This window comes from Podospora anserina, chromosome 1 (assembly GCF_000226545.1).
Source record: "Podospora anserina S mat+ genomic DNA chromosome 1, supercontig 4".
In the NCBI taxonomy this organism is placed as follows: Eukaryota; Fungi; Ascomycota; class Sordariomycetes; order Sordariales; family Podosporaceae; genus Podospora; species Podospora anserina.
The window spans coordinates 700,994-726,659 of NW_001914853.1; the positions used below are offsets into that span (position 1 = coordinate 700,994).

General features: G+C 53.3%; 9 protein-coding genes across 9 annotated transcripts; 2 read left to right on the forward strand and 7 right to left on the reverse strand.

The window, feature by feature from the left end:
* Positions 1 to 7: 7 nt before the first annotated feature.
* Positions 8 to 1,614, reverse strand: PODANS_1_16370 (uncharacterized protein; the record flags this gene model as incomplete). The annotated part of the gene is made up of 2 exons (XM_001907042.1): positions 8 to 1,185; positions 1,248 to 1,614. 2 exons carry the CDS (start codon positions 1,612 to 1,614, stop codon positions 8 to 10), a joined length of 1,545 nt encoding a protein of 514 aa, XP_001907077.1.
* Positions 1,615 to 3,211: 1,597 nt separating this feature from the next.
* PODANS_1_16380 (uncharacterized protein) lies at positions 3,212 to 5,233 on the reverse strand (the record flags this gene model as incomplete). The annotated part of the gene is made up of 2 exons (XM_001907043.1): positions 3,212 to 3,738; positions 3,784 to 5,233. 2 exons carry the CDS (start codon positions 5,231 to 5,233, stop codon positions 3,212 to 3,214), a joined length of 1,977 nt encoding a protein of 658 aa, XP_001907078.1.
* A 1,557-nt stretch (positions 5,234 to 6,790) lies between these two features.
* PODANS_1_16390 (uncharacterized protein) lies at positions 6,791 to 8,356 on the forward strand (the record flags this gene model as incomplete). The annotated part of the gene is made up of 2 exons (XM_001907044.1): positions 6,791 to 7,040; positions 7,098 to 8,356. The coding sequence occupies 2 exons, from the start codon at positions 6,791 to 6,793 to the stop codon at positions 8,354 to 8,356; spliced, it is 1,509 nt and encodes a 502-aa protein (XP_001907079.1).
* A 414-nt stretch (positions 8,357 to 8,770) lies between these two features.
* On the reverse strand, positions 8,771 to 9,472 carry PODANS_1_16400 (uncharacterized protein; the record flags this gene model as incomplete). The annotated part of the gene is made up of 2 exons (XM_001907045.1): positions 8,771 to 9,319; positions 9,416 to 9,472. The coding sequence occupies 2 exons, from the start codon at positions 9,470 to 9,472 to the stop codon at positions 8,771 to 8,773; spliced, it is 606 nt and encodes a 201-aa protein (XP_001907080.1).
* Positions 9,473 to 10,805: 1,333 nt separating this feature from the next.
* PODANS_1_16410 (uncharacterized protein) lies at positions 10,806 to 12,767 on the forward strand (the record flags this gene model as incomplete). Its single annotated transcript, XM_001907046.1, has 1 exon — positions 10,806 to 12,767. The coding sequence occupies one exon, from the start codon at positions 10,806 to 10,808 to the stop codon at positions 12,765 to 12,767; it is 1,962 nt and encodes a 653-aa protein (XP_001907081.1).
* Positions 12,768 to 12,882: 115 nt separating this feature from the next.
* On the reverse strand, positions 12,883 to 14,579 carry PODANS_1_16420 (uncharacterized protein; the record flags this gene model as incomplete). The annotated part of the gene is made up of 3 exons (XM_001907047.1): positions 12,883 to 12,920; positions 12,972 to 13,396; positions 13,456 to 14,579. Coding segments are annotated over 3 exons (1,587 nt in total), but the record flags the coding sequence as incomplete, so codon positions are not given.
* A 2,722-nt stretch (positions 14,580 to 17,301) lies between these two features.
* PODANS_1_16430 (uncharacterized protein) lies at positions 17,302 to 18,570 on the reverse strand (the record flags this gene model as incomplete). Its single annotated transcript, XM_001907048.1, has 1 exon — positions 17,302 to 18,570. The coding sequence occupies one exon, from the start codon at positions 18,568 to 18,570 to the stop codon at positions 17,302 to 17,304; it is 1,269 nt and encodes a 422-aa protein (XP_001907083.1).
* Positions 18,571 to 19,873: 1,303 nt separating this feature from the next.
* On the reverse strand, positions 19,874 to 20,209 carry PODANS_1_16432 (uncharacterized protein; the record flags this gene model as incomplete). The annotated part of the gene is made up of 1 exon (XM_001907049.1): positions 19,874 to 20,209. One exon carries the CDS (start codon positions 20,207 to 20,209, stop codon positions 19,874 to 19,876), a length of 336 nt encoding a protein of 111 aa, XP_001907084.1.
* Positions 20,210 to 24,327: 4,118 nt separating this feature from the next.
* Positions 24,328 to 25,109, reverse strand: PODANS_1_16440 (uncharacterized protein; the record flags this gene model as incomplete). The annotated part of the gene is made up of 2 exons (XM_001907050.1): positions 24,328 to 24,627; positions 24,678 to 25,109. 2 exons carry the CDS (start codon positions 25,107 to 25,109, stop codon positions 24,328 to 24,330), a joined length of 732 nt encoding a protein of 243 aa, XP_001907085.1.
* Positions 25,110 to 25,666: the final 557 nt, after the last annotated feature.

Here is a 25,666-nt window from a genome sequence, read left to right on the forward strand (position 1 = left end):
ATCCCCCTCACATGATAAATGCATAAGCCCCATCCCAACAATCATCCCACTTCCTTTCCCCTCCCCCGACCCAGAACCGCTCCAGCAATCTCTTCGCCACCAAAGGCGGTGATATCCCCTGGTCACGAGCCATATCAACCAAACACCGCCCAATATACTTCTGCACGTCCGCCCCAGCCCTCGCCGCCTCCACGCCAGCTACGATCAACGGCCAAGTCATCCTCTTCCTTGCCTTCGGTGTACTCATTCCCGTCTCCAATATCGAGAACAAAGCCTGGGCGTACTTGGCTCGCAACACCTCCACTTCCCGGGTTGACTTCAAAGCCCCGGTGCTCACCAACGATAGTATGCAGTACAGCGCAACGCTGGCGTGAAACACGCGGCCAATGACAAGAAACTCCTCCCTGTTGGCAAATACTGACTTTTCCAGATTTGACGTCCAGTCCTCTGGGGAAAAGAGCTCTATCTGGCCGAGGATGCCGAGGGCGGCTTGCTTTGTTTTCGGGTGGAAAGGCTCTCGAGCGCGTAGCTCGTTGATGAGGATTAATTTGATAAAGAGGGGGGTTGGACAGGACATGGGGGGGAAGTAGACTTCGGTGTAGTAATCCTCCGTCAGGCGGAGGGTGGTGACTGTGTCGGCGACTTGAAACTGGTTGTCGGGGGGGCTGGTGGTGTTGGCTAGTACCGCGGTGCTGTTGGTGATGTTAGTAGGAGTATGGGGAAGGGGGACGGGATAAACCGACATCATCAGCCCTACCAGACTCGGCCTCATCTGATCACACCGGTCTATTATCTCCAGAAACCCGCCGTGAAACTCCAGCAAGGTCATGAACCCGTCCACGTGCGTCCGCCAAGATGGGGTCATGGATTGTTGGAGGAACGCAAAGAGGAAGGCGTACACGCTTACGACGGCTTCAAGACCGCGGCGGGTTTCTTCAGCGTCGAGTAATTCGTGAATGGCGCGGATGGTGATGCCACGGTGGTGGTAAAATCTTGGCAAGATGGGCTTCACCAGGTCGATTTCGGGACAGCAGTCGGACATTTGCATGATTCGGTGGTTGATGGTGACTGAAACCAGCGTGTGGAGGATGGACAGCGGGATGTCTTCTACCGTCAACATCGGAAAAACAAACTGGCTCGGGCCGAGCTGGTGAGACTGGAGGTCGGGATAGATCCGGGTGTTGTCTAGATCACGGCAGTTAGCTCCCGGAGCCCACAACACTGGGGAATATCCCAGTCCAACCCACAATACAACATAGCCTCAATAATATCAAACATTTCCGGCCGGAGAGTAGGAGTGATAGGTGGAGTTGCCGGGTGGTTGGGGTGGCGCTTCTGGGACTCGGGGGGCGTGAGAGGAGCCTGTCCCTTTGGACTAGGACACGACACTTGCGGCCGGAGAGATGGTAACCGCCCTTGACCCTTCCGCTTCTTCGGCCGGGACATGACCTGCCCGGGGGCTAGCCATTGCAGTGGCTTTTTGTCTGCATACCCGGGACAGACGATGCCAGCGGTCCGGCACTTGTTGCAGACGGGTTGTTGACCGTCACACACGACCCGTCTCCGTCTGCACTCCCAGCAGTGCTGGTGACGCAGGTTAGCAAGATTGGGCATCCTGTGGGTGTTACCGACGTGGCTGAACGGGTGGATGCATCGTGGAGAGAGGAAACACGAGGGGGAAGTCGCAGTTTGGGAGTTGACCTTACCCCAGAGCCAACCTCACCCCTGCTCAAGGGGAGTTGGCCTTGTGGGTTGGAGCCTGCGGGGACAGGCATGCCTCCCGCTGTCTTGGCTTCTTGGCCATCTATTCTCCTGAAAGGGGATGGTTCGAGATCTTTGTTCAGTGGGTCTTCACGGCCAACGATGGTCCAATGAGACGGCATGTCACGTAAGACGGCATGTCGTGTAAGACGGCTATCGAATTCGAGAAAGCGAGGCACTGCCTTTGGAGTCTGGACTGGTGAAATGGGTGAGAGACTGATGAAAGGCGCGTCTCCGGTTCCATGGGTACCTAGATAGCCTTATAGGGCTGAAGAAATTGCGGATCACCTTTTCATCATGCCAGGGTTTCCTTGGATGCAAGGTTCAACACCCGAACTCTCAGCATATCAGCAACTCTCTCTCTTGCTAGGTAGCTTTCATCCATTGACGTTGACCGGTACTCTGTACAAATCCCATATCTAACCTCCTTTCCCTCCCATCAAGAAGGCTGAATATCTAAGGTACTCCCAGTCAGCCCCCCTTCACCCCAGACAAAGAAAGAGGCATAATTACCCCTACAATAACTCACAGGCAGAAGAAAAAGGTCCCTTAGGCGGGTACTCGTCATACTCCTCCGGCGCACCCTGCGGCAGTCTATGCGAGTGGTGGCAGTGAACCTTGACCTTGGGCGTGCAAGTGCACCACTGCTCCCGGGGGATGTTGTCCATGACCGACGGGATGTGGTGGCCGCAGCCTGTCCAGGTTGTTTTATCTACTCATATGTGTCAGTGATGAATAGGGAGGAGAAATTAGAGGCGAGAAAAGGGGGGTGAGTTGGGAGGGGGGGGTTGCGCAAAAGGGGGGAGGGTGAGAATGTGGTGATGTGTGAAAGGGGGCAATGGAGTTGGCAGAAAGGGCCGAGAAGTCTGGAGTAGCGCCCGAGTAGTAGGAAGGAGTGCCCAAGTAATGAGGAAGGAGCGATAATACATCCAAGCCCTGCCTTGAGGAGTAATGGAAGTTGTTGATGTGCAAAGCAAGCACGCAATGGAAAAGCGACGGGAGTTGGAAAGGTCACTTTCCCAAAGAAGAGTAAAGAGAGTGCTAACCGGGCCATGAACGGCAATGATATTCCAAGGTGGCAGGAAGTTGACATACGGCAGTTTTCGCACTCTGATTTGTGACACATCTTGGCGGTTGTTTGCGATGGCTTCCGAGTATAATTGAGAAAGTGACGTGGAGCAAGCGAGTCTTTGGGACGAAGAAGGTGTTCAAAATTACTCTGCGATAAAATGGTCCCTAGAGTGAGACGAGAATATTCTCATTGTTCATAATGATGACGTCGTTGTTGACAATGACCAGTCGGTGATGCAATGGCCATGAGGTTACCATAGAAACCTCAAATAAAGGGGCGGCAACAAATCCCTCGGGGGAAAAAAACAGGTAACTAAATATATACATTAAAGAGCAAACTGGCCCCGAACCACAAATTATACATTTAATCCTCATCACCTTACTGGTGGAGATCCTCCGCCTCCCTTCTCATCAAAATCTTGTCACCATTCAGGGTACCCCCAGCCTTGGGGGTCTTGATAATCCCAGCCTCAACCAAATCCAACGCCAACTTGGTCAACAAACCATCGCAGCCCTTGGCAGCCATGACAGAGACGCCGACAGGGAAGAACTCATCATGGTTGGAGATGGCACTGAACCCTGTAACTTCACCCAGAGGGAAGACCACGTCGGGAATCTCGGCGTAAACACTGATTCTGCCGGCACTGAAGCCGAAGGGAACTCCAGGCTGGCTGCGATAGCGGTTGCGGGGATTCTGACCACCTTGTGAAGAAACGTAGAGGAACAGACCGGAAGAGCACTGCTTCTCATCATCGACAGGGGGCAGAATCTTCTCGTTGAACCAGGACATGAAGGTCGACTTTGCACGATAGGCCTCCTGGAGGACATCGTCCCCAATTGAGTCGCCGTAGCCCCAGCGGCTGAGAGGGACAGGGTTGACGAATGGGCGGCGGCCGTCGTTGGCAGCTGCATACAGAGTTAGCGTAGATCACTTCGAGGAGTCAGGGGAAGTCATGCCAGCATAGTCACGGTAGAAGGGCTCACGAACAAGCTCAATCTGCTCCTTGGTGATGAGGGTGGCGTAGGTAGTGTTCAACAGCTGAGAGACGGTAAGAGCACCGGCTTCAGCAGGCTTGGACGCAGCCCACTCGCCCTCAAGGTTCAAAGGCGTCAGGCTGCCGCTGACGAACTTTGCAAGAGAGTCGGCAAAGTCGAGAAGAATCTTTTGAGCATCAGTTCTCGCCGAAGTAGGAAAGTTGTAAGTCCAGATCTTGGTGGGATAGCTGGGCTTGGTCTTGGCGAGAGACTTGTAGTTCTTGCCATACATAGCTGCCTGGGCGTCCTCCCAGATCTGAGGGTCACGGACAAGGAAGCCGGGGGTGTCAAGAGTGGGAGAAAGAGGCATGACATTGTCCAGCGAGACCAGATTATGAGAGGGACGGTTGCCAAACAGACCCTGAACACCAGCTGGGCCACGAACAGACCCACCAGTATCACTGCCAAGGGCGATGTCGAGCCACTCGTAAGCCGCAACCGAGGCACCAGCACCCGACGAGGATGAGGAAGTATCCTGATACCCATCACCCCTGGGGTTGAATGGAGCGTGGTAGTCAACCCAGTCCGAAGTAGCAGACTCGCCGTTGGCGAACTGGGAGGTCTTTTGAAGACCAACAACCACCGCACCGGCATCGATGAGATTCTGAACGGCAGGGCCGGTGTAGTTGCTGGCAGGGTAAAGGTTGTACCAGGCACGGTTTCCGTTAGAACCCTTCACGCCCGCCAGGCGGTAGATATCCTTGATACCGATGCGGACACCGGCGAGAGGCTTCTCGGCTGTCTTGGTGTAGTAGAGCCTGGATGGAACACCGATGGTGAGGGATGCAGAGCCGCTCGTCTGGGCAGATAGGGGCTGGAACTTGCCCTCGGGGGTGGGGATCAGAGACTCGACAAAGGCTCCAGCGAAATCTTCGTACAGGCGGTAGACGGGATACACAGACCCGGTGCTGACCTCGAGGAAGTATGGGCCGCTGGGAATCTTGGTGCTCTTCACCGAGACGATCGACTTGCTATCCTTCTTGGGGGCCCTCTCAGCGACGACATTCCTAGGCTTTTTGCCCTTCGACTCGGCCACAAAGACAGCATCGGCAAAGGCGTCTTGATAGACATCATCCGTCTGTGCCCAGGTTGACAGCAGGCCGGTGAGATCCTTCTCAGAGACACCTTCCTGGTTCACGACGGTTACAGGCTTGAACCCGAGCACGCTTGGGGCCTTGAGGTTGCACAAAGTCTTCTTCGAAACATCGAGCTTCCCCGAGGAGAAGGGGGAGATGTAGTAGTCGACGTCGTTGAAGTTGACTGAGAGGCCGGTGGATGCGAGTTTGGCCGAGGCCAGGTTTGCAACAAAGGAGAGAACGGAGAAGCTCAAGGCGCGAGCCGAGAGCTTTCTGTCAGAGATGGCCATCTTGAAGGAGGGTAAGGTGAGGATGAGAGGCACAAGCTGGGTGCTTGAGCTTCAGATCAGGGCTTGCGATCAATCATCATCATATATACCCCCCGCTCAATCCGCTACTCGCATCCTCGCGCTCAAATGTCGTTGATAGCAACCCCTGAAGGTGATGCTTTGACCCTAGGCATCATCTCACACCGGGTTCTTGGCCATGATTTCCCGCAAGTCCCGACGTTGGTGAAGGCATCCACCAACAGCCACCATCGTCGGGCACAAACGGGAACACCTGCCCGTCTTGCACCTAGCCTTATCGTTGACAGTCGAGGTTTACCAGCTCCGCGGATCCGGGATTGGAAGAGGCCCGTCACTTGGCGGTACGGAATCGATGTTTATTGGCCAATGGCGGACTTATCGTGTTAAGACACGCTATTGAACCCCAGAATACGATATTCCATGCAAGAGCGTGGCGGTGGGGGTGAGAAATGACGACACTGGAGCTTTTTCACGCTTTCTGGAAATGGGCATCTGATAAGAATGGGGTTGTTAACTTGTGGTCAATTTTGTTTGTATTTTGAACCGTGATAAGGGTGGGTGTTGTGATGCCTTATGGGGCTTCATCTTAACCACTCCACTGTCGCGATAAGATAGGCAATAAGAAGCTGGTGAAGATGCTGGTGATATAGGTAAAGTTCTTGACTAAAACTCGGGATTCCAGGCAACAGGTAAGCAAATGCGGTTGTGAACCCGACTGAAGTCCGAGTTCATTCGTACCTAAGCTCGATGTAAAAGGTTGAAGAGCCTCACCGTCTTACTGGGGTGCTTGGTGGTGGGTTGCGTTGCGAACAGGAAAGTGGGGATTGCTATGCAAAGACGTTGGAAGGTGGGCAGGCCTTCGAACCATCGTGAGCAGTTCTCATATACCCTATTGAGGTCCTGCAAACCGTCACCCATATCGTTTCCATTGATGCATCCTGAGGTGAACTTGAGGCCTTTCTGACAAACAGTCTCAGTTGCCGGTCTACCGGGTCTGGGCCCTGTAAATGCGGAGGAGGCCCGTGCAGGAAGCCGAACCCGAGTGTGGGGGTCAACGGCCCGCAGGGGCAACCGTTGAGCACGGGATTTCGAGAGTTCCGACCACTTCAACATCAACGTCAACAACACCAGTGGTGTGGTGATCAACGTTCGGCACATCTGGTGTATAAAGACGGGACTCCTCAGATTTATGAAGACACCTCTGTGGCCGAGGGAGACTCGTGATATTTGATGCGCTCCAGTTAGAGACAGCTGAACATGGAAACGTGCAGCTTCAAGTCTCTTCGATACTGCTGCCATCCGAACGATGACCACGGTGCAGAAATGCGTTCCCAATCGGTTGGCCGGCAGAACTTTGCCAGTTCCAAACTGGAAGCGTTGGTTTCCGTCCCGTCCAATACAACGGTGGCTGTTTCGGTGCAACATGCGGCAGGAGCCCCTCACTTGAACACATCGTCAAATTCGGCCTCACCTTGAACTTCTCCTAGCACACCTCAGAAGTAACATCAAAAACCTAGGAATACACTAATTCAGGAACAAATGGCCGCCCTCGTGATAGGGTTGGGCGCCGCCTCGCTCCTTCTCCTGACTTATACCTACCTCTCGCGTCTCAGCAGCATCCTGAAAAGCACCCCCGAAGCAGTATTGAAGGTGTCTCCGAAAAGATGGACCAAAGAAGAGCTGCGACAGGCATATCAGCGCCTCGAAAAGAATCTTATTACCACCAAAAGCTATGCAGATCGCATTCCCCCCAAGTTGGATAGACGATACATCATCACTGGGGGTTCTGGTGCGTAGCCCGGCTCAATTGTAGGTCGCAAGATCGCTTCTAACATCAAAACCACAGGTCTTGTTGGTGGCTACATTGTCCTACAGCTTCTGGAACGTGGTCAATCTCCAGAAAGCATTCGTATCGTGGAGTTTCGGCCTCTCAACCGGGCTGACATGCTCAGTGGGCCAGCATCAACGGTCGACTTTGTCAAGGCAGACATCTCCTCAGCCGAGTCCACTAACAATGCCTTTGAGAAATCATGGCCATCCTCTGTTGCTCACCTTCCCTTGACGGTCTTTCACACAGCGGCAGTCATTGTGCCATCGGACCGGTCCAAACTCGTCTACGGTCTCTGTGAAAGTGTCAATGTTCGGGGCACCCGGAATGTCCTCGACGCAGCTCGCAAAGCCGGGGCCGATGTACTGATCTCGACATCCTCTGGCGGCGTCAGTATTCGCCCCATTGAACTCTGGATCTCACCTGTAGAGTTACTCCTGTCACCCAAGAATAAGCTCCCCGAGATAAAGAACTACCTCCAAGTCATGGACGAAAAGGACTTCTTTGAGCCACCCCGCAAGCACGAAGAGCACTTTGCCAACTACGCCGTCTCCAAAGCCAGGGCTGAGAGAATAGTGTGTGGTGCCAACAGCCCCGAGCTCCGAACTGGAAGCATCAGACCAGCAAACGGTGTCTACGGGCAACCAGGCGACAATACCCTCGGGGGCTCTCTCGCCATGAGCGACTGCCCCACCTGGTGTGCGCACATCATCCAACCCTTCGTCCACGGCATCAACGTCGCCATTGCCCACCTTGACTATGAGGCCGTCCTGGCTGCTAACCCCAAAGCACCACAAGCTGGCCGCCCCTTCATGATCACCGACCCTAACCCTCCCATCAGCTACATCGACATGTATCTAGCTATCGAGACGCTGGCTACCACTCCGTTCAAGCTCATTCGTTTGCCTCCGCTGCCAATGTGGTTTCTTTCCTACATTGTCGAGTGGTACTCCCTCTTGCCGGTCAAATACCCCTTCTTGAGAAGGATTCTGCCTGAGCTCAAGGGGGATATCAAGCACATGAAGCCTGGTTTGTTCAGTGTTACTACTCACATGGTAGCTACGAACGAGAATGCCAGTCGGTCTGTTGATGAGGGGGGGTTGGGGTTTAGGGGGGTGGTGACGACCCTGGAGGGTATGGTGCAGGAGATTGTGGAGTGGAATGTCGAGCACAAGGGGGAGAAGAAGGCCAAGAAGTTCCAGACGAGTATTTCGTTTGCGGAGGAGATTGCAAAGGCGGCCGAGGCGGCGGGGGTGATGGAGAAGATGGGGAAGTGATCGTGGAGGAATGATATGCCCCTTACGTAGGCTTTCGAAGTATTTGATAGGAACCGAATCGTTGTAATTCCAAATGATTAGCCTTCTTTGGATCATCATTCTCACAGTCATCGTGTGCTGACTTGCTGTTCTGAGGTGCCAGTCCTTTTCCGGAGGACACGCTCAGAACTGCTGTGCGCTCATACCTCGTCCATACTCGCATCGCACATGGGCAAACTGCATGAACCCCTCGGCATCGAGTAACCACAAGCAAGGGGAGGGGGTATCAACGAATTATATTTCCCAGTTCTGTCCCAAAATAAAAACTCCTTTGCCTGCTTCGTAAAACACAAACCCCCATTTGTCCCACGGGACGGCCCGTCCCTTCTTCCCGGCCTCTTGTGACGATGTAAACCAAGCACTCAGGAGAACATCTCACCCACAGCAAACAGTAGGCTCATCAATCCCACCCCCCACCAGCCCCCCGTTCTTCACCGCCGCCGTTCCATCCGCCCCAATCACCACCGTCCTGGTCATCCAATCACACAAGAACTTGCCCAGCAACGCCCCGATCAAAATGCTAATAATCACATACCCATTATAATACATAGCCAACAACATGATAATATACGCCAGCCCAAAAGTAGCAGTGTGGATCAACGAGCGGATAAGCTGCTGCAGTGGGCTCGCGCGGAAAGTGACTGTCTGAGGAGCAACCGCTTCGTTTGACGACGACGAGGCAGCACCGGGGCATGACGGCGCGGCGGAAGAGGGGGCAAGACCGCCGTTAGCGATCAGTGCTACCCTTGCCGCAAAGTCCCGCTGGATGTGCTCGTCGTATTCCTTGCCAATGCGGCGGAGGGCTTCGAGGAGGATGACCATCAGGATGACGCCTATGCAGGTGGCCGCGAAAGCGCCGTTGGTGGTGATGTGCCATGAAGAGGAGAGGAAGCAGGCGTCGATTGTGTACCAGTTCCAGAGCATCTGTTCCCCCCCCCAAAAAAACCATGGTTAGTTTACTTGCTCAGACAGACTAGCGTAATGGTGAATGGATTGGGTTTGCTGGCGCGCGCAACGTACGGAGATTTTGCAGGCGGGGCCGTCGCCCATGCCGCCGCCGTGGCCGGAGTGTGACATTGTGAGTGTTTTCAGAGGGATTAAGTTATATAAGGATATTCTTGTCGTTTGCCGCGGGTGATCCGATTTAAACGAGGGAGTGCGATCGGGAGGCTCGAGGTTCTCACGAGGAGGGAAACGATGGTGTATTTAACAGCGGCGGCAACGAGTGCGGAGCGGAGGGTGCTGTTAGTTGGCTTGAAACTGACCACGCCTCGTTGGAGAACTTGTGCACGAGGCGCGGCGAAATTGCAAGAGATCAGAAGAGAAGAGAGGTGAGATGCGATTAAGCCCAGATATGCAAGACAAGCTCTGTTGGTAGAACAGCTTGAGGTTAAGTCGAGGTGTGTTGTTGTCTTGTGCTGCTGCCCCTCATCCCGCGTTGGTGGTTGGGATCACCGGACCTTTTTGGACGTTGCGCAACCGAGAGTCAAGACAACTAACGCTTTTCACTGTTCGGTGAGGTGCTGCCGACACCCGCCCTTCGTATCTTCTCTTTTCAAGGCCCTTCATCCGGAGTCCCTATCGAAGTGGTGCAATTGCTGGGCATTTTGAGCAGATATGCGCCAGAATATCAAGGACCACAGCTTCCAAAAGCGTTCGACAGCTCGCTGCCAAGCAAGCACGGTGCGCCCCACGGCACAGGGATCACAGGATCACAGGGGGTCCCGAGCAGGGGCGGCGATTGGGCCACTGTCCGCTACAGCAGGGTGATCCGGGAAGTTCCCCCAGCGGTACCCACTGCTGATGCAGAAACGTGCTCAAAGATGCTCACCATTTTCCTCGTGGGCACGGTGGGACATCACGAACCCCAAAAACATGAGCAGCAGGAAGGAATAACTTGATATCTATCAAGGTTCCCGAGAGCGGCGATATGGAATCCGGGCAATCCAATTCGCCGCCTTTAGCTGTTCGCTTCCAGAAAACGCCCCCCTGAAGGGCAAAATACCGAGAGCTGCACCCCGCGGATTCAGCACATGCATCTCTTGGGATTTGGGACGAGGTCTTGGAACCTGCTCGCGATTACACCAAACTCCACACACATCACTTGGCGATGTTACCCGGGCGGGAAGAGGACGGCAACAGAGCCGCCAGATTCCACCTTACAGAGACGAATTCGGAACCCAGGTCCCGACGCTGGCATTGGGCCTAGATATATTACCAGACCGCTCCCGGGGGGTGCGGGTGGCGATGGAGTGGTATAAGGACAGACATGTCCCGGTTTGATGCCACATGGTGCTGAGACATTCTCCATTCCGGAACCTTTTGGCCGTCACCATCTCCAGCTCCCAAGTGCTGTCTCCAAGATAACTGGGAGTAGAGACAGAGCCGCCGGGCTTATCCTCCAAGCACCATGGAGTCGCTCACAACCCCAAACTCCATCCTTCGGCGTCAGCACATCCAGAACTTCTCAGAAGCCTCCCAACTAGAGCCTCACTGGGGGTACGCCTACCGTGTAGTCCCCTGCACAAACGACCCAGGGTCATGCGCCTACCTAGACGTGGTCTATGACGCCCACGATGCAGGCATGCTATACACGGGCATCTTCTGGGCCACCGTCCTGGGCATCCTCCTCATCTGGGGCATCGGTCGCCGTGTCTTCCCAGCCCGAGAACCAGTCGACGACCTCCTCGCCCAGCTATCCACCAACGAATCAACCCCCCAACGTCCCAAACCCAGCTTCCTCTCCCGTTCCTTTGGCGCGGTCGCCTCCTCCGTTAGACACCACCTCCTCCCCACCGCTCCCCTAAGGACCATCTTCGGGCACACTACCCGCCTCCAACTCGTCATCCTCGCCGTCTTGACAAGCTACCTATCCATCTGGTCCTTTGTGGGAATCGTCTACGGGAAATGGGTAACCCCCATCAAAGGCCAGCCAGCAGACGTAGTCAACACGCGCACCTCCCTCGGCCCCTGGGCCGACCGCGTCGGCGTCCTCGCCTACGCGCTCACCCCCTTATCCGTCCTCTTTGCCGCCAGAGAGTCGATCCTCTCAGCCGTCACCGGCGTCCCATACACCTCCTTCATGTTCCTTCACAAATGGACCGGCTACATCATCCTCGTGCAATCCCTCCTCCACACTCTAGGTTGGGTCCTGATCGAAGGCTGGCTGTACAAACCCCAACCCGACGTCTGGAACAAGTGGGTGGTGCAGGAATACGCCATCTGGGGCTTCGTCGCCCTCGGCCTCCTCGTCCTCCTGTGGATCTGCTCCTTCCAGTGGGTCATCAAGAACATCACCGGGTACGAATTCTTCCGCAAGGCGCACTACGTCATGGCCATGGTCTACATTGGGGCGTTGATCGGTCACTGGGAGGAACTGCAGTGTTTTCTCGTGCCCGGTATTGTCCTTTGGGTGGTTGACCGGCTTGCCAGATTAGTGCGGATGGGGATGTTGCACTGTGGGTACCAGCGCAAGGAAGGACGGTGGGGGTTTTCCAGTGCCGAGGCGGAAGCAAAGTTCTGGAAGGATGAGAGGTTTGGGGATGTGGTTAGGTTGGATTTTGAGCATCATCAGAAGGCGTGGAGTATTGGGCAGCACTTCTTTTTGTGTTTTACCGAGGGGAGTCTGTGGCAGAGTCATCCTTTTACTCCGTTGTCGCTCCCTCAGATTAACAACGTTGGGGACGTCAAGCATTCGTATATTTTCCGGGCGAAGGGGGGGGAGACGAGGAAGATTGCGAGGGTGATTGAGGAGAAGTTGAAGGAGCAGAAGGAAGGGAGGACGACGACGAATGTGGTGCTTCAGGGGCCGTATGGGGAGAATATTGTGGAGGGCTTGACGCAGGATGTGAATGTGCTTTGCGTGGCTGGTGGAACGGGAATTACCTATGTCCTGCCTGTTTTGTTGAGATTGGTGAGGGAGAAGGTGAACCCCGACAGGAAGATCGAGTTGGTCTGGGCGGTGAAGAGAAAGCAGGATCTTGAATGGGTTGAGCCAGAGTTGGAGGAGTTGAGGAGGCTGGGTGTTGTGCATGGATTGCAGATTCGAATTTTTGTTACTGCTGAGGATGTTGCTCCTGGAGCCAGGACGACAACCGGCGATGAGAAGAAGGTGTCGGAGGATGTCGACTCCAAGTCGGTGTCTGTGGGCAGTGACGAAAGCCAGAACCAGCGGCCTGACGTCAATGTGGCTGTCAATGAGTTTGTCGCCAACGTCGCTCAGGGCTCCACGCGCGTTTTTGGTAGCGGGCCACCGAGCATGATCACGGAGCTGCGTGAGGCTGTTGCGCAAAGAAACTCTGGATCGAAGGTGTGGAAGGGTGAGGGGAGATTTGACGTTCGTCTTGTTTGCGATGATCGGTTGGAATGGTGATTGATACCCCTTTTGTTATTTGTTCTAGAATAAGCGCCGTATAATATTCATGCTTTCTTTTGAGCCTTTCTTCCAAACCGCCTGCAGTGCCCATACACTCATGTCTCGCGATTATCTACAGATCCCCCATATCATCCCCATACATCATGTCACCTGCATCAAAAGTTAGCAACAACTCACACTAAGCCCATCAGACATCAGTACCCCTCGCTTTGTGCCACTCCTCAACCCAAGCCTTCACAAACTCTGCCTCCGCCTTCTGCACGTCAGCCACCGGCTTGGGCGGTAACCCAGGTCTAGTCTCATTAGGAAACAACCCATTCTCATCCCAGTGATGCACACCCTTCTCGATGAGAATAAACGGTTCGGAAACAGTGCTCTCCCGCCCTGGCAGCCCAATCCTATGAGGCGATGCCGCACGCCAGGGATCCCATTCTCCATCAACATGAGCCAGGCGAGGGTAGCTGATGTTCACACCGCCATGCTTGTTGATCCTTTCCACCTGAGAAGGAGTCGTAATGTTGAACGCCTCCCGACAGACAGTGGACGTGAACTCGAGGTTGATCAATCGTGAGATGAGCGGGAGTTGATCAGCAGGGACACCAGAGCCAGTTTGGAGGTAGCCCCATCTAGTCGCAAAGAATGTCAGCCAGATGTTCAAGATTGCAAGAACAGAAGAATGACTCACTCGAAACAATACTGATAAGCCCACAGCCTCCACTCCTGCGTGATATCATCCTGCTGGTAAAACTTCGAATCATAATTCGTGAAGGACTCGTCCTGGCTCTTCCCTCTTCGTTTGCACCCTTTTACAGCTGTGGCATCGACATACCCAATGTAATTGAGCAGCTGATTTACTAGCTTCACTTCATCATAGCCACCCACGGCGAGAAGTTCTTTTGCCTCCTCCCGCTCGGCGATCCCGGGGTAGAGGACCTCGGTCGAGCTGATATTCCCACAGTAATGTCCAAACTCGGTACTGTTGACCGCCGGATCCCAATTCAAGCCTTGAAGTCCGGCTATTCCCTGGGCAATGGCATTGGCAAAGTCATCGTTTCTGGTGATATTGCCTAGCCCAAAGATATTCTTGACCCGTTGTGGGTATTCGGTGTCGGTGTGGTTGATCAACACATTATCGATCGCATGAGTAAGCTTCTGAGTAGCCTCTATACATTCCCTAGGTCCATAAATCCGGGCGGCCTCGTAGTACTCCCAATAGTCATAGATCGCCTCGGGAACACCAGAGGAGGCAATGGCGCCCCAATAGACGTCTGGGTAGAGCTTGCGGAGAAAGGCAACGACTGATCCGGCGTAGGAGCCACCGTAGGCAATGTAAGGGACGTTGTGAGAGGTGAGGTTCAAGTGTTCAAGGCCGGGGAAGACGACATTTTGGGCAAAGTATGCTTGATCAGCTAGGGCTTGATCCGTAGTCAAGAAGCGAAGGTTTTTGGTGCTGAAGTCGTCAGTGGGGTGGCTTTCGCCGTAGTAGCGGTGTTCAAAAATGACACCCAACCCGTTTGTTGCCTGGGAGAGCTGGGCTACGATGCCCTTTTGCAGATATCGAAGACGACCAGCTCCGTCGGTCTCACCGCCTTGGAGGACGATGACCGGACCGCCGGGTTGGTAGTGGCTCGCGTCGAACCAGTATCGGAGAAGGAAGGTCTCGTTGGTGTGTGGTTCATAGATGGAGTCATTGTGGAAGTGATCAATGGGCATTTGGATGGTTTGGGCTGGGTAGAGCTTTTCAAGGTCGGTGTCTCTGGGGTGGATGAGGGCAGTTCTCATCTCTCGCTCCTCCATCTGGAATTGGTGTCAACCAACGAGCTCACACATGCATGAAATTGGGACCGCTCACCTGCTCCTTGAAGTCCCCCAGAGTCAAGGAAGTCCTAAAACCCTTGTATCCATTTACAACAGGCGCAACAAGCGCCACGCTGGCCAGGAGATATTGTAATATCGTCATCTTGTGTCATGCACTCAAACCACCAAGAAGATGAAATACCTACTCACCTGTCTTGGCCCAAGGGGCTTATTCCACCCCTTATACCCCACTCTCGTCCAGAGGTCAGTCCCTCTCTCCTCAAGTCTCCGCCTTTTCCTTGTGCAATCCTCTGGGGTCGTCGGCCTTGCACAGCACACAAGGCCCGGGAATAATTCGCCCTGGTGAGATGGATAAGCGGGTGCAAACAGGGAAGGTAACACGCAACTCACTGGTCGTTGGACCTCAGCTTCCTGATCAGGTCAGGAGGATCGTCCGAGGTGGTGGTGATGTTGGAGTTCGTATGCTGTGTTTACATCAGCGCGTTGCAGGAGGGAGGACGACATCGGTGAGCGAGGTTGAGGTCAAGGTGGATGTGCTGTTCGGCAGTTCTCGACGCCCACCGGGAGGACCCTGTCGCAATCGCTTGGCTCCCCGCATGGCGCTAAACAGCCGCTGCCAAGGACGATATGTACAGGGGGGGTGGGGGTCAATTGAAGATGGGATGATGGTGAAGTCCGATGAAGCTTCTTTTTGATGGAAAGGAACAGACAAGACATTAAACCCTTCACAAATGACCCCTTTCATCATCTTAAGCAAAATCTAATTTTTTACGCCTCCCCCCCCCCCCCCCCCCCAGGACACCAAAGCTGAAGCAATCCCGCCCAATCTCTGGACACCACCCCTCAACTCCAATCAACAACCGTAGCATCCTTATAACACCTCACATTAACTGCATGATCATGACTCGAATGGCTCCCCGCCGGCAACTCATTCAACTCTGCACACTGCGGCACCAACTCAACCTCCACACAACCATCCGGCTTCTCCCCCCCTTCATACACATACTGCAACGTCAAAAAGTTCTGGTGATAATACGGCACCGTCGCATTACAAACCAAATACGTCCCCTCCCCCAACCCATTCACCAACGCCGCATTCACCTCCGGGTCCCCATCCACAGTATTATAACTCCCCGGCCCAGCATTGATGGCAATATTGTCAACCGGCGCCGTGGGGTCCTGCACCAGAATCCCAAACGGGGTCAGGGGCGTGGCAGCGTCAAAGATGACGGTTGTCTCTCCGTCTTCAATCTGGTCTAGGGTTCCATTTTCGTAAAAGACGTGTCCGTCGGTGAGGGTGGTGGAGATGGTCGCTACGCGGAAGCCGGGGCCGGCGTGGATGTTGTTGACTGCGGCGTTGTTGACCGTGGGGGTGAAGTCGGCGTCGGGGTTGGTGACGTGCACGACGAGGATGAAGCCCGGGGAGAAGTCGTTGGGTGTTTTGGCACTGCCTGTGGCCAGGGCTGCTGTTGCCAGGGCGAGGGTGGTGAGGATGGAAGAGGTGTACATTTTGATGACGGTCAAGAGTCTAAAGGTAGGTAATTCGTTGGCGATGTGTGTGATGTCAACATTGGGAAAAAGAGAGACGGCAAAAAGAAAGAATGCTGTCTTTATGTCCATGACATGTCGTCTCCACGCCTGCCACTTAGCTCGGGTGATTTATCCTCGATCCAGGTATTTGCGGGGTTGGCCACGGGAATGGGCGAGCTCAATCACAACCTCATCCGCGATTGTGTAAATTGCTCCAGTATTCACGGCGACCAAGGAGACATTTCGGCCATACACGGTGTGAATCGTTGCATGTTGGCCGTGACACCAGACGTTCTCAGCGGCGTGGGGTCCATCGATACGAGGAGGTTGAGAGTGGGCGGGTTGAAGATCGCCAAAAACGAGGGACGATGTCACGCTGGTGGTGTCGGCAGGGGAATGACGGCATACGACCCGTAGGGACAGAGGTAGGACCAGCACACTTCAGAAACCGCCTGTGCCAGCCAGTGAAGAGGGCAGCCAGGGGTGACCAAATTCAGCAACAGCAGCAGTCCACGGCAATATTTCGAGGAACGACTGACTGAGAAACCGTTGCATGTTCCAATATTCAAGGGCCCCTACATTCAAGTAGACACAAATGGACCCTGGTGTCACTGAGGGTCGATGAAGTTACCGTGCAAGCTTTGAGTTCAACTGCTTCTCAATCACTTCTAAGTTGTGCGGTTCGCGGCGGGTTAACGAAGTCTTGAACAAGACAATAGGTTCAAAGGGAAAGGTCTCGCAGAAGTATCCCAAGTCACGGCCGTCATTTCTCCATTGGTTTGGGACCAAGCAAGCGCCTCATGTAAGCTTATTTCGACCCCGTTGAGGACTTACCAACATATTGGTGGGGCTTATCAATTGTCCTCGGACAGGCGGGGAGATCCGAGACAGCGACGGGGACATCGTGGATATGGCCTTCTGGTGTCCTTCACTGTCTCGGGTTGTATGTTCCTGTATCATGTGTTGGCAGTCACCCATCCGATGGTGTCCATGTGAAATGTTTGATATGTGCTCTCCTATTTCCAGATCCCATCAACAAGTAAACAAAGTAACCGGTAATATCACTAGGCAAATGGATATCCAAAACCACCGTGCAAACCCAACACGCTCACCCAACATTATCCAAGAAACGAAACCCCTGATTACGTAGCCCAGTATCATGGCAACCCGAGGTGCCAAAACACTACCAAACCATCCCGTGACTTCCCTTGCCCACTCTAGCCTGGCCAAGCCGCTTCTTCTCCCTCACTTTGTTCCCCCTCAGCAAATCCTTCAGTCCCATCAGGAATACGCTGATGAGCGTAACACCAATGACAAGTGCTATTGACAGTATAACAATAATGGGGAAATACAACGACACGTTCATGAAACGCTTCCATCCCTCCGGGCCAGGTATGTCGTAGTTCGTCTCATTGGCCACCTCGATAGCAGCAAGCGTCACCTGCATCGAGTTGAGAATGACCGAGCACACCGCAAATGCCGTAATCAAGGGCGCAAGAATATGTGACAAGAACGAGCCCCACTGCGGCAACAGGTGGAAGTACGCAAGGTTGAAGCGGAAGAACATGGCGGCCCGGTTGATGCGTGTGAGGCGGAGCTCGCCGTACTTAAAACGGCGACTGACATGCTTGTCGCCCACCAGCGAGAAGGGCTCGATAAACTCGCACCATTCCTCATAAGTCGGAAACTTTCCATTGTCCTTCCGTGGCATGAGCTTCTTCTTGCAGGCCTCGTGGAAATCGATCTCGAACCGGATAATGTGGTAGTAGCTGCGCATGAAACCGAGAGAAGCACGGTAGACTTCGGGGTCGGCATGTGCGATGTACATCCAGAAAGCCCTGGAAAAGAAATATGGGGGGATGGGCTTCATGAAAATGGTCTCGTAATACCACACCAAATGAAGCCCTGGCTCTTCATCCACCACAATCCTCCGGGTATGGGCGGCATGATGGTGGAGTGCGTTGATGTGGTCGTAGGCGGGTGTTTGGACGAAGATGTAGCGCATCAAGGGAAGAAGCTGATCTAGCTTATCCGTGAGATGCCATCGACGTAAATAGCCATCAACCTTGCCCTCGGGGCCATCGACATGTCGTGCCCGCTCACCAAGCCGTATGCGTGGCTGGCCAGGCAGGTATGCTTTGTTTGGGTCTTTGGACTTGAGCAACCATGTCGTTGGTCGCTTCGAGTCTGTGTTTTCCCCATCTTCAACCCGTACATACTCCAGTTGTGTATTTAGTTCTATCGCCAATCCCTCGAACTCGAAAGACATATGTGCGCCGCCATTTGCATGTGGAGGGTGGTTTATATTGGCCTCAACCGCCGTTGGACTTAGTACGGGATTAACTTCTTTGAGATCAGGCGGAGGGGTTGATAGAGAGACTGATGGTGGTGGTGGACGGGGTTTTGCTGGTTGTCGTGGTTGTGTCTCTGCCGGCGTCTGAGTCGCAGCCATGGTTTGCCTGTCGGGGAGACTACCCGGTAGGTTTGGGGTTTGGGTAACGGGGCTCGATTTGTGGGACGTCGTCGATCGGTGGAGAAGTGGGCGGTTGTGAGCAAGAAGCGCAAAGCCAGGCGAAGGTTATTATTCGAAAAGCCTTCCAGCTTCTTTACGTCTTTTATGTTGATGAGATGGGCCAATGTCAAGAGACAGCTTGCGCACTTTCAGAGCAAACGGCGTTGGGCTGCTGAGGAACATGAGAACCGGGGTGCGCGCGCTGTTGGCAGTCGGCATGGCACAGGTGACAGGGTTCAGCTGAGGGCCCATGTGCGCCAAGGTGTTACCACAGGTATGGTTCTTGGCGCATATTGGTTCAAGAGCCACCTCCCGTTTGGCTGACGACGCGGCACGCGCCGCCTGACCCACCATCTCGAGACGAGGTGGTGCCTTACATCACTGCATCCAACTGCCGCATCCTTCGATCAAAATGCTGATAACATACAGTGATCGATGATAGATGCTGTGTAAATAAAGTCTTCAAGCTGGAATCTGAAAAAGTAGAGTTTGGTCAGGCGAAACAAGAATCCAACCACCACTCAAACCAACGTCTCTTTCGGCTGAGAGCCTTGACCAGGCAGACTGGCGGTGTAAACCTGAACTCCGGCTGACATTCATGGCCACCGCAAGCAAACAAAGAAAACTGGAACATGCAGCAAAAGATGCCGTTGATAATTTGCAGAAAAAACAACCCGACAACGAAAAAAAATATGAGAATGATATCTGCCCACCACCGCCCAAAGAATATGCCAATACGCCGTCTGTCCAACCTCCAGCTCATACTGGTACAACAGTATCCCGAATCTGCCGATCGATACTCCAAAGTCTGGTTAGAGCCCAGAGATATCAGTCGTCATCCAACGTCAAGTCAATCACCTCGGTCGCCAGTCTCTTGACGCCTCGAGGTGTTGAGTATGGTGGCCTAATCCGAGCGTGGCGCTCTACCTGCACGGCCATGACAGGGGGGAGCCGAGTTGTGGATGTGTTGATGCGGCTGGCAGATATTGGAGCCAGCACTCGCGAAGTAGCCGGAGTAACGGTAGAATGTCGAGAAGATGATGGGGTCAGCACCGTGGGATTGCCCATTTTGCCGCTAGGCACAGGCGTGGGAGGCTGCGACCTTGTTGAGCCAGGTGTTGGCTTCGCCCCATGTATGTCTTTCAACGCTCCTCTAGCTTGTGCACCCCTCTGATCTGCCTCGGCCTTCATTTTCTTGAGGTTCTCATTGATCAACTGGTGTGCTCTTTGTCTTGCTTGATGGTCATCCCCAGCGACCATCATCGCCAGCCCTGTCATCGCCTTTTTGAGTTTCCCTCGCCTTCTGTCTTTCTTCAGCCTCCTTGGCAGCATGCTTTTCCCTAATTGCAGCACGCTTTGCCTCGATTTCCTCGAGCGCTTTCTCGACCTCTTGGGCGGCAAGGAGCGCCGTTTTGTGCTTCATCTTTGCTGCAACAAACATCGGCGCAACCGAGTTGGTTTTCTTGTTGCTTTTCTGGTTGCTCTCCTGATTCCTTTCCTTGTTCCTTTCCATCTTCTTCCTGTACCGTACCTCCATGAGCACTTTTTCGACCATCTCATGCTCCTTGGACTCGTGCATTGCTAGCAAAGCCTACGCACCTTCGACCTTGTTCTTAACCGCAAGTCGAAGGTTCGCCCTTTGAGCGGCAGCATCGACCCAAACCCGGCGAGTCGCTTCATTGGTTCTGGTCCAAGTCGCTCGAGTTGTTTCTCCAAGGCTGTACAGGCGTATGTTCAAAAGTTGGACCAAGTAATCATAGCCTCTCCGATCTCTATCGTTTATTGTATGAGGATCGCAGGTGGGTGTATTGCCCGTGGTTGCCTGTGTTGTGCCCTGCTGTTGACACTCAACTATGGCACTGGGTGCTTGTGAAGGCACGCCAGGCTTGGGCACTTGCTAGGGAGGCTTGGGCACTTGCTAGGGAGGCTGGGGTGGGTTGCTGGTCGAGACGCCCATGTTGCCGGCTGTTCGGTGTTGGGTTTCTTCTTCAGATCAGGCACCCCAAATATATGGAAGCTTCCTCGGTTATCGGGTGGGTTTTAATACAGCTGGTCGCCAACGCTATAACGTTTATGGGCAATGGGATACAAGGCTGGAGGGGTTGCATGTAGTGGCGCAGCTGTCAGTCCTGGTACTGGGAACCTGCCCGGGGGCGTTGGGTGATGTGCTGCTGCTGCTGGTGTTGGCGTGGACACCGGGTACATTCCTGAAGGTGGCGGATACAGTGATGACGATGTCAACATCGGGGTTGGATAACGGCTTGCTGCTGTTGCCATTGGCTGTGGAGTCATTGTTCGTACTGGTGCTGGCAGCATTGCTGGTGCCGCTGGTGGTGGGTATGGTATCGGCGCTGACGGCACTGCATGACCCAATGTCTGCACCGAAGCCCGGCCTAAAAGCAAAATAACCCGAGCAACCGGCAAACCCCCCATCAGCTCCTCAACAGGCACGGGCATGGCATTCCCGGGGCGAGGCGGTTTACCCCAATCCAACAGTTGAACAGCATAGGCACCCAGTATAGCCCTGATTCCAGGTGTATTTACTGTTACAAGTGCATCCTTGGCCTTTGACGCTTTCGCCAACCACGCGTCCTTGGCTGCTTTGCTAGGAGTTACAACCTTTGGTGGCAACGAGACTGCCGTTATCCCGGGAAAATTGACAGTGTGTCAAGTAAGTCAAGGGCAAGTAAGAGTCATTGGCATGCTGAGCCTTTGCGGGATAAAGGGGAAAGTATATGCGAATGGCTTTTGTAGTACTCTCGAAAACAACTTCACCACGCCACATAAGCGGCATGGGCAAATTACACCTGGAAAATTGGGATTCCAAACCCACGCTTCTTCCGGTATGGACCCAACACACCGAGCAAAATTTGTTTCCAAGATGGTGGCAAACATGTGCCGGTATCGAGGCGCCAGAAACGACGTGTGTCGTGCACTGAGCCTTCGGAGGAGAGGGACCCAAAGCAGTGAAAATTGCTTGGTTTCGATAGCACCCGCGCCAGCCGTAACTTTGAAGGCCGGTGACCTGAGCAGCGCGTCATGTGTCTTGTCTTCGAGAAGCCCAAACACAAAGTCGGAGAGGCGGTCAGGGTCCACAGCTCCTGATGGGACAGGTTTTGGTTGTGCGAAATCGACGAGCTTGTTGCTGATTTCTTCTTCGGGTTCCAATGAACTGTAGAAGAGTTTAGAGATGTCAAGTACATCGATCACCTGTGTAGCAACGTGTGTGTAGTATGTCGTATGGATATCGGACCGAGCAGAAAGGTGTTCGCGAAGCTGACGAAGTCCGTTCAAAACCCCAAGCACAAACGGGATCTGCTTGATGTGGCTTTCAACGACAGTCCCCAATCTGTCACGAATGGCATCCGGGCCAAGCACAACGCCAACAACCGAAACCAAGCCTTCTCCGTCCCGAGTTCCTGGCGCATGACTGTCTACCGCTTCCAAAGCTATCCCTGCCAGCTTTTTCAGTAGCGACTTTGAATCATCGTCACCCAATCAGCTATAGCCTGACACCGATGATGCGCGTCATGCGTATGTCAAAATTGCGGCGACAAGCCCCTTCTCGATATCCTTCATGGCCAAACTACCAGCCTTGACCATTCCTGCAACCCAGTAGAAGAAGCTCGACGACATTCGGCCCTCAGTCTGAGATGCAGCCTTTTCGAAGAATTCGAAGTCCTTTGTCTCCAGAATCGCCTTCAATATCCGATCCACATCATGATGAGGGAGGATTGCTAACCCTTTGTTCTTGTCCAAGTCCCAAACCTTTGCACAGAGATCTCGAAAAACCAGCATATTTCGAACTGGGAAGTTCCAGGGCCTGTTGGGCCGCTTGTTCGTGTTGATATACCAGCAAGCAAGCTTTTGCACCATTTTTTGTTCCAGATGGTATCGGCTTGTCAACATACTGTGGGGCCCTCCGCTGCCTCCATCAAAAAATCAGCAGCGCTGTCACGGGCGACCAGTACAATTGCGGCCTCCAAAGTCGAATCCTGCCCCTTGAGGGAAGGGAGGTCTGGTTGAAGCCGATTTCGATCATCGACAGGAATGTCGACAAGAAGCTCTTTTCCATTCTCCACTAGACGGCGGATAAGGTAGCTCGTAGGCATGTTGGCGACTGGGGAGTCTTCCCTCTCCATTACAGCAAAGAAGATTTCCTAGGGTATCTCCTGCTGAAGCTGAAGCTTGATCAAGGCATCGGCGATCACCTTATCCCGGCCTTCCAGCCGCTCAGGTACGTTTTTCTCGAGATATGTGTTGTCGAGGCGATAAAACAGGTGGTTCGTAGGTCTGTGAGCTTTCGGCTGGTCGAGCCCATTGCATCAGGGCAAGGCGGAGGTAGACAGTGTCGTCAGTCTTTCCTCGAATTTCTTCGAATTCTGAGCGAAGCCCAGCTTTGAGGTCGTCGAAAGCATCCTGTTGGAGCAGATCAAGAAACGAGATGCGTTCTTTCCCGTCGCGCGCGTCGATATCGGAGTCGTCATCGCTGATGATTGAGATTGGCGAGTATTTGCTGGTCTTTGTCGGTCGCAATGGGGTCTTGCTGGCGTGAGCGGTGCGGCGCATACCTTTTTCTTTGGTGGTAGCATTATAACGAGGCGGCATTGGACGCGACTTGAGCTCCAAAAACCTGGCTGCCACTCGACGCGTTAATTGGAATGGGATGCGCCTTGCATGAGTTGGGCCACAAAAGTTTTCGGGCCCGTGGGTTAGGGTTGACCAGGGGAGCATCTGGCTCATCACCCACACTGAGCACAGACTGAGGCAAGCAGGTCTACAACATCGCTGCTCGGTCCTGCGGTCTGATGTTGTCGAAAAATGAGGATCTCTTATCTTTCTTGATTGTGGGGTTACCTCCCTAACATGGAATTATTTGCCGCCTTTCTTTGGCCCGAAAAACTCCGCCGGCAGCTCGAAACTAGGATCAAGCTCCTCCTTCATAGCTTTCACAGAAGCTGCAACAGCATTGTATCCAGACGCAAATGCCACCATCTCCGGGGGAGTTTCTAGTCATATTGTCAACGAGCCTCCATATTTTGCAGTATGGCGTACTTACTTGGAACTTGACCTTCCGGGAAATAGGGTTTCAGATCCTCCAGGACGAGATGTCCTTGGTCCATGCCAACACTACTCAATATTTGGATAGCTGATGCTCGATTCCTCCGGACTTTCTCATATATTTCCAGTCGCCTTTCAATGTCTGCTAAATTTGAAGCGCCATACAGAACAATTCCTAGAACACAACCATCCTCAAGTCCTTGGGCGCCTCCTTGGCCTTGATCTACGTAATTGTTAGTTTGAAGATAGTTATATCATAAGTTCCAGGGGTCACTTACGGGGCAGCATTGGGTGAGCAGCATCACCTACCAGAACAAGCCTTTCACGATGCCAACTTGGGATCGGACGTCTGTTTAAAAGCGGCCAGCGTTTGACCTCGGTAGCTTTCCTATTCAACAGTCAGCTTCATTATTTCCCAAAGCATATAAGGGTCAACCAACCCAATCACAGCTCTCAGCTTAGGACTGAAAACCTCTGCACCAAAGATTTCTAGAACGCTATTTTTATCCACTTTTGCCAAATAGTCTTCCCTAGTGGCTGTTGCCATGGCAGGATCATGATACAGACCTACGAAGTTGTGGATCTCGCGGCTGATAACAGAGTCAGCAAAGTGGATTACAAAAGAAACGTTTTCACTTACTCTCGACATGGATACGAAACTATCCTTCTACTTGTTGCATTGTGGGTGATAATCCGCATGCTAACCTTCCTACTGTGCTCGTCTTCATGCCACCATCGAGTTTCAGGGTCTTCAGCCAAAGAAGCGGCTGGAATCAGAAAACGGAAACAGGTGTTGTAATAGGCAGAGGGCGATGGCTCAATCTTGCACCCTAGCACCACCTCCGTGGCTAGTGAGTGAACCCCATCTGCTCCGACGACAAGATCGGCAGAGAGTACACCTCCGTCGGCGAGGGTGATGGAGGGAGTGGCAGGGTCCTTCAATCTGTCAGCCAAATTTGGCAACAAATAGGGTTTATACTACCCACATATCGCACAACTGCACGCTGCAAGTGAAGTACCACTGGAGTTCCAGGCCCCTCAACTGCTGTCGCCTTCCTCCTGAACCAAGCATGCAAGTCGACACGGTGGGAAAGCCACAGGTCATAGCCATATCGGGCGCGATTTTGTTCTTGAGGAACAGCAAACAGAGTGTTCAAAGTAAGAGGGTCGAGAAAGGCCATTTCATCTGCCTTGACAAAGCGTTCGGCGACTGGGTCAAGTCCCCATTCAAGGAGAAAGCGAGATGCGTTAGGGGGTACGGTGATGGCGGCTCCGACTTCGTTGTTTGCTGATGTGCGCTCGTAGATCTCTACCCGGTGACCAGTTCGTCGCAAAGAGACAGCTGCTGACAGCCCGGCGATTCCAGCGCCGACGATGATGATGTGAAGCGACATTTTACGGTGACAGGTGAGACCCATGCGCAAGTACTACTCTGGCAATTTGAGGGCCGTTGGGACCTTTAAATGCGCTGAGTTGGAAATTCTGGGCCAAACAACTCGTACGACGTTGAATCATGTGGTTGCAATCCCGTGGGGGAACTACCACACTGATTTGTTCAACATGGCTGCATGGCTCTTTATGTGATTTCACTATTTGCAGAGAAAATATGCTTCTATGCCAATATTTCTCAGCGCTAGTGCTGCACAACACATCTGTTGAAGATTTGGGCAGCACTTGCATGCATAAACACATACTTACTTTTGCCGTTACTAATATACGGAAAAAAGTGGGTGCCTATAAAATTTAGAAAACCTAGTTATATTGAACTATTAATTAAAGACTAGGGAAAGATAAAAGAAACCTAACTAATGGTTTGGGGTGCGCCACAGGCCTGAGAGTATGAGTAAGGAAGCGGGGCTCTCGGAGGACTCAGGGGTTCAGGGGTCATGTATATAAGCGGTCTGCTTCGGACATTCTATTTTAGACAAAATCATCGACTTTTATTTTTCTTTGTATTTTGTGCCTTGCACGCGTG